The sequence below is a fragment of the Meleagris gallopavo genome, chromosome 2 (assembly GCF_000146605.3).
Source record: "Meleagris gallopavo isolate NT-WF06-2002-E0010 breed Aviagen turkey brand Nicholas breeding stock chromosome 2, Turkey_5.1, whole genome shotgun sequence".
NCBI classification, from domain to species: Eukaryota; Metazoa; Chordata; class Aves; order Galliformes; family Phasianidae; genus Meleagris; species Meleagris gallopavo.
The window spans coordinates 48,377,668-48,384,692 of record NC_015012.2 but is presented as its reverse complement, the minus strand read 5'-3'; the positions used below and the strand labels follow the sequence as shown (position 1 = coordinate 48,384,692).

Here is a 7,025-nt window from a genome sequence, read left to right as displayed (position 1 = left end):
GTAGAAATAGTAATAATGGCATCTGATCTGTGCAAACTGGTTTTCACTTTACATGAAAATAGCAATATTCAAAAAAATTTCAAATTGACAAACTACAAATTTTTGAGAACTTTTCCCCATAAATCCCAAATTTTATCATATGTGAAGGCTCCATCTAAATGAGAACAATAAACTATAAATTTTGTCTCTTTCTAGGAGGTGGGAGATGGGTCACAGGAGTGCTATGGCTTGTATCATTCATGAATATGCATTTTATAAGTTGCACATGCAGTGTTGCATAGTTTCCTTACTGCAGGAAGTAAATAGTTCCTTAGAACATCCAACTACTAAAGTCTAGAATTTTAACAAAATATAGATGAATTCTGATTACTTAGCTGCAAACTTCCAGTTTCTTATTAAGATATGATACTATAAATGTAAAGTAATGGGGACTGGAATCTTATTTGCTTTATCTTTGTAATATAATTGAACAATCTTCATAGTATACTTCAGTTAAAAATATCTTCCTCCAATATTGTAGATTCAGCACTTACTGGAACCTCTATTCTTTCAGAGAAGTGTAGCACTGATTCAACCAGTAATGGTTTGCTATGGTAATAAAGTGATTAATCCTCCATATATTTTGAAAGTTACACTAATTCTAGGGGAAAAAAAAAAAAAAAAAAGTAGTCTTCAGATCCTTTTTATATTTAATTAATAATTTCATCATCAAAGCTACAGACAACTAAATGTAGAAACAATGTTTTTGGACATCAAAAAAGCATATCAATTCAGAGATTTTTGTAGTGAAGTTAAGACACTTCACACGTTCTCTTGCTCAAATTTTTATATTTGTTTAAGAAGATATCTGCACATGCACATGTTTTATCATATGGACTTATCTGAAGTTGTACCACACCTAAATTAAGCTAAATATCTAGTAATAATGGGCTCTTTTCAGCTGCACACTCATTTTCAAATGAATTTATTGAAGTAAAGGATTTACAGCATATGGACTTACAGACTTCTCATTTGTTTAACTGGCATCCATATGTACAGCTTTCAGTAGAGAACTCTAGAACAGTATTTACAATGTAAATATCAACTTTTATTACATAAGAAATAAATATATCACAACTTTCACTTCACAACATATTTGTTCAGATTTGATGACTAAAGTCATCTCTTTGAAATACTATGTGGAACTCAAAAATAACTTGTTCTTGTTGAAGAGTTTTCTAGGTGTCCTTCAGAGGTCCTGAAATGCAAAGGAGAAATATGTTTTAATAGCTGCTTTGGTAAGTTATTGCATCATGAGGTGTATAAAAGCAAACAGCAGACAAGAACTAACAGCTGACAGAAAACAAATTTTGCACTTAGAACGGACAAGTATGAGATGGGGCTCTTGGTGGGAGCTTGATAAACCTTGCAGCCAGTAGATAAGGTTGTAGGACCAAGAATGAAGATTGAAGGATTAGATAAAAAATCGTATCGTTTGTTGGCCTACAGTGCAGCATGGATCTATTTAAAAATAACTTCCTTCAGACGGATATGTAAATTTAGGCTTCTTCATACACATTCCACCGATAATTGGGCACTATGATAAAATGATCAGTAACAGTCTGTAGTAACTTTTCACCAACAGAAAGATCTGGGTCATCAGTACAGCTGATGAAAAAGGAAAGGATTGAAAATAATTCCAGGAAGACACACTGTCCTGGTATTCTCTCATATTTAGTCAGTGCCAGAAATTTTAGAAGGTGCTTAATACAGAAGCAGATAATCTAATCTTGTGTAGAAAGAACATTTATTTTCTGAATCTCAGCAATTAGAAATTGTTTTGTTCCCTGAAGCATAAGCAATTTTTGTCTTTTCTAATATTTGGAATCTTCAGAGGAACTGTCATATATATGAAGAGGGAAAGAAAATTTTCTTTCAGTCTCTGAAAGAAATGATTTAGAAAAATGCATTTTTTCTTTCTCTGAAAATATTATCTTCAAAATTATGATTCGTTTATTTGTTTTTTTTCCCTTATTTGTAGCCTAATTATCAATCTTTTAATACATTTGTGAGAATAATAGGCCTGATTCAACTTTACATTAGCCTTTCAATTTTATGTCCCTGTAATATAGAAAGATTTGTGTTTTAGTAAAAAACAAAAACTGTGAATGAGCTTTGAAAAATAGTAATAGCTAAATGTAAAACAGTAACTGCAGTATTTGCATGCCAGATGAAATATGTGCAACAGACTTCAATTGGAGGTTGGAGTCAAGCATTTTTTTAACACCAATGGTTCACATTGCTTATCCTCTTATTTCTTGGGCAACTCTTAATGAGATGGGTTATGTTAAACAAAATGTGCAGCCTTTTTTATTTATTTATTTTTTTAATTAAAAGAAATATCATTGAGATTGTTCTCGGAAGAAATAATAATCTTTGTAATTAAAAATGAGTTAATTCTCATCTTAGGCCACAGTGCATACAAACTGAAACACCCAAGTGAATTAGGTACATTATTAACAGAGGCATTTAATTAGGAACTTTCAATAACAGCAATCATGGGATAGTTTAATTATTATTATTAAAATGATTATTATAGTCACACACAATTCCTACAGAAACAAGCAGCATTTCATGGAACATGGCCTTTTCTGCTTTTCTGATAGGTATATTTGATGCATGAGTGATCTCACTTTAAGGGTAAAGTTAACTAATAGCAAAAGGAAAGAAAATCTGGGCTTACCAATGGGAGGTGGCTCAGCAGTTCATCTACAGAAACATCATCATAGTTTTCTGAAAAGGAAGGTTCAAGAATTTCTGCTTCATCTCGAAGTTTGGCTGGATTTAACTCTTCCTGGCTGTTGTGGATCAGAAACATGTTTTACTGTCTTCAGAAGAAAAAGCAAACAAGCAAACAATGCCATGCTCTAACTGTAGCTATAGTATATGTTGTTAAACTTATACAGAAGTTATAAATCATATGAAACAGCACATTTAAAAAGTGAAGGGACGTGACACTTAAAAGAGATGGTCTAAACATGTGAATATGCAACGGAATGCAAGACCTAAAATATACAGTGGCACTTCTCACCTACACTGACTAGAACACATATTCTTTTGGGAACTTCTAGATTTTCTGTCATTACATGAAAATAGAATTTCAACAAATATTGTGTTTTCCTTAAAAAAAGTTATTCATGTTCCATAGTTTTTCGTGCTTTTTTCCTTAAGAATTTTAATATATACATAAAAAATTAAGATTATGCCAGAAACTTTTTAAGATTGCCAGATGCTATCTCTTCTTTATTATTTTACTCTAATCTGATTGTAGCATCTGTTTCAGTCTGGATAAAAATGCTGTCTGTATTTGAAAATCAGGTTATAATCCATGTTAAAAAGTCATTAACGCTCACCATCTTTCTTTGTCTTCTTTGTATATACAGATAGATAGATAGATAGATACATATACAGGTATAAATCATAAATCTTATCTTTTAATAACATACAGCTATGGGAAATAAATACATATTTTCTCTCTTGTGGTACCTTCGTTTTCCAGTTAAAACTGAGTTTAAGTATTTCTTCACAGCCATTTGCTTTCGAAAGCGGCTGTAATTGTCAGTGAAGACAGCATCAGAGTGGCGTTTGACAGGACTGTCCTGGGAGCTGGCAATGTGCAACAGTCACAAAGGAAAAAATAACAGACAATATCAGTTTAAAAGAAGATATTATTAAATGAGTGAAATACATTTTATAATGTTAAGTTAAATAAATCAAATTTTTAATTTCAGTGTTCAGTTCCAGCTGTGAATTTGGATCTTTCTGTTCTTGGAAAGAAGTCATTGCCTCTATTATTGTACATCCTAATAACAAGGAACAAATTCTCAGTCCTCAATGACTTTCGAGACTTCTGTTAAACGAGTTCAGTAGGATCAAGTGGTTGAATGGGAAATTCACACCTTTCTCCTATGTATTCTCATAGCAACTGTTATTATTATTTTTTAATAAACTGACTTATTCTAATTTCTTTTATTCATGTAAATCTATTTCAGTTCAGTATCGAGGCAAGAACTGGTTTAAGTCACTGTAATCTCCTAAAGGACTTGGCCACCATTCATACTGAACTCTGTGAGGACTGAGCCTTCCTCTGAGGAAAGGAAGAGTGTGACATTACACGTATAGCTGCAAATATTGTTTTAAGGAAGTATTAGAAGACAAAACATCCTTTGTGAAATCCAGACTTCGAGTCTTAATTTTGAAGCATAATCTTGGGAAACAAGGTCCTGTTTTGTTCGATGTTACTTTGTGGCATATGAGAAACTGGCATTATATATTTTGGAACAAAGGCAGAATTGATACAAATGGGTAAAAATGGTGAACCTAATTTTCACTCAGCTTTTGAGCATATGAAGTACACTCTCATAGGAACTGTTGCATTGGGTCAGACTAAAGTACCATATTACTATATTCCCAAGAGTGCTCAGTAGGTACTGCTTAGAATATGAAAGCAAGAGAAGTACAGAATGATACTTATCAGCACCCGGAGACCATTGGTTTATGAACAGCCTGGTTTGTAATTTGCCTGCAGACCCACTGTCTACCAATTTGCCTCATTTGTATCCTTCAATGCATATCTCCAACAGTGCTCTGGCAATGCATTCCATGGTAGCAAAAAAGAAAATCATCCCATGTTGTTCTTACTGTAAACCAATCATTTCTTTGTTTCATTGAGCATCACCCTGATGTTATGTAACTGCTGAGTTGTCAATCATTTTCTATTTACTTTTGCCAGTCGTCCACCAAGCTAGCAAAATTACCACCAGAGGGGGAAAAAAGAGATAATTGGCATGGTAATCATTATAATATTGCCACTATTTATAAGCAGTACAGTGTCTATTGCTACATTCTTTGCAGCTGTATCAGAAATAAACAGTAATGTATTCATTCAGCAACAAAACCCACAAAGTTGTCAGTAGGATTTTCAGCTCCCCATTATTATATCAATTGTCCTTTCATTTCCTCTAATGAGAACTTAGTTACAGAAGGGTAGAAAATTGCCAATGAAGCTACAACAAAACTCTGCCTAATGCAAGTGTCACCTCACCTAACTCGTTTTCTAATAAGCGAATGCAGATATCTCTTCACAGCAAGTTTAGCCAAAAGATGGCTGTAGACAGTGGTGAAAATTCCATCAGCATGCCTTGCATTTCTGAAATGGACAATAAATAAACTCTACGATACAACCTGGGTTTATATCATCTTGATAATGTTCATTTTGCAAATATACTGCTTTCCTTATCTATTGTACATATTAAATTAAGCTAATATCATAAAACAATTTCCAGATTTTCACAATATATTGTTTTCATCCTTCTTGGGAAGTGAATGAGCTCATCTTGCCAGAAAGGCAATGCAGTCAACATTTCTGCAGACGTTCCTGCTGCTGCCAGTATTCAACCAGAGGCCATGGTTGGTTTTTTGTTTTGCTTTGTTTTTCTCTATAATTGATTCTTCCTTTTCTATGTCTGCTTGAAAATGTGACTGATCTTTTGGCATAAATCAAGCAATGCATCACCATTTGCACTTATGATCATAAAGAAACTCACCTATCAATAATTCTGGACAAATCAAAATAGAATTTCTCATTTTCAGGTAGTGTGTTCTGCAAAATGTCTGATTCAGACTTTAGGGACCCATGGGCGCGGTCAGATTCACTGGCTGCATCAAAGGGCAGTCTGTTTCCCAGTCTAATGGAGAAGAAAAGTAATGAAGTACAGTTGGCTGGAGATATGCAACAATTCACTGACACTTAACATTCCAGCTTGTGGCAAAAATACACATCTACCTACTTCTTTAATCTGCATAGCATTTTGAAGAAGTTTTTACAAAACAAAATCACTGTCAGGTATAATTCTTGTGCAGTGATAGAGTAATTGACATAACAAATCTTCTTTCACATATGTTCAAGAAATATGTTTTCATTATGCACAGTTACCTCCAGAGAACACAGCAATTACAGCTCAAGTGAAAACTGTGAGGCTTTAAACAACAGCTCTATTTTATATAAACAATTGCTTTATTGCCCACCTCCACCCTTACAAAGTGGAAGGAATTCTGTGAAGTACTAACCCTCCAGCTAAGACCTAAAACATGCATAGGAGTGCACATGAAAGAGTTCTTAGGCCTTCTTTATGGGAAAGCAAACACATCCCCCAGAACTTCAGATACAAAGTGCAGTCCTGACTCTTTAACACTGTTTCTACTCTCTGCTGTTTCCTTTTCTAGTTGCAAGTCAAAAACTGATCCAAACCTCTAAAATATATCATTGCAAATACTCCGCATAACCTGATTTACATTTACTTCACATCTTCATAAACTGCTTTTCCATGTGGTATTTTACATTCTACCAAGCACATCTCGAATGCCTGGCAGTAGTTTGGTATCAGACGTTCCTTCTGCCTGCTGCTGTATTCCACTGCTATGCTAAACCCCAGCATGTGCAAAACTCACATTTGAGAGCTAGAAAAGATTTCTGCCCTTCTGATTTGGCAGTCATTATAGGAGTTGTATTACTTGCATATTTGAGGTGTTTAAGACCTCTCTGATCAAAATAGCAAAGCTGTGGCTGTGTAAAAATAACCAACCCTATCACAAGTCTTGGAAATAATTCACTGTGCTTTCCTAGTACATTGTTCTCCTATAGTCTCATTTTACTTATGTTCCTCTTACATGAATGTAAAAAACACTTCACACCACCTGGCTTAATAACTAATAGAAACTTCTGCAATTCAAGGCATGCAGCATTCCAAAAGTACACATCAATCTGAGTAGATCACTTCCCTTCCTTCTAGATTTGGGAAAAAAGTCAATTTTTTTTCCCTACAGACGTCTGTGCTTTTGTGCTTTTATCTCCTAGCTTGGAGATAACGAGGCTTTCCCATAAGGAAGGCTGTGCGTGTCGGCGGACACTCATCACCCCCCACATCCCTCCACCCACCCCAACCCCTTACCGCGGCACAGCAGGGAAGGCGGCGCCCCGCGGGGGC

At 34.7% G+C, this 7,025-nt stretch overlaps 1 protein-coding gene across 2 annotated transcripts; it reads right to left on the bottom strand.

Moving 5' to 3' along the window:
- Positions 1–947: 947 nt before the first annotated feature.
- VIP (vasoactive intestinal peptide) lies at positions 948–7,025 on the bottom strand (the record flags this gene model as incomplete). 2 transcript variants are annotated; one of them, XM_010707199.3, is given in 6 exon segments in its annotated part: positions 948–1,237; positions 2,723–2,837; positions 3,526–3,645; positions 5,084–5,188; positions 5,586–5,726; positions 6,990–7,025. In XM_010707199.3, coding segments are annotated over 6 exon segments (526 nt in total), but the record flags the coding sequence as incomplete, so codon positions are not given.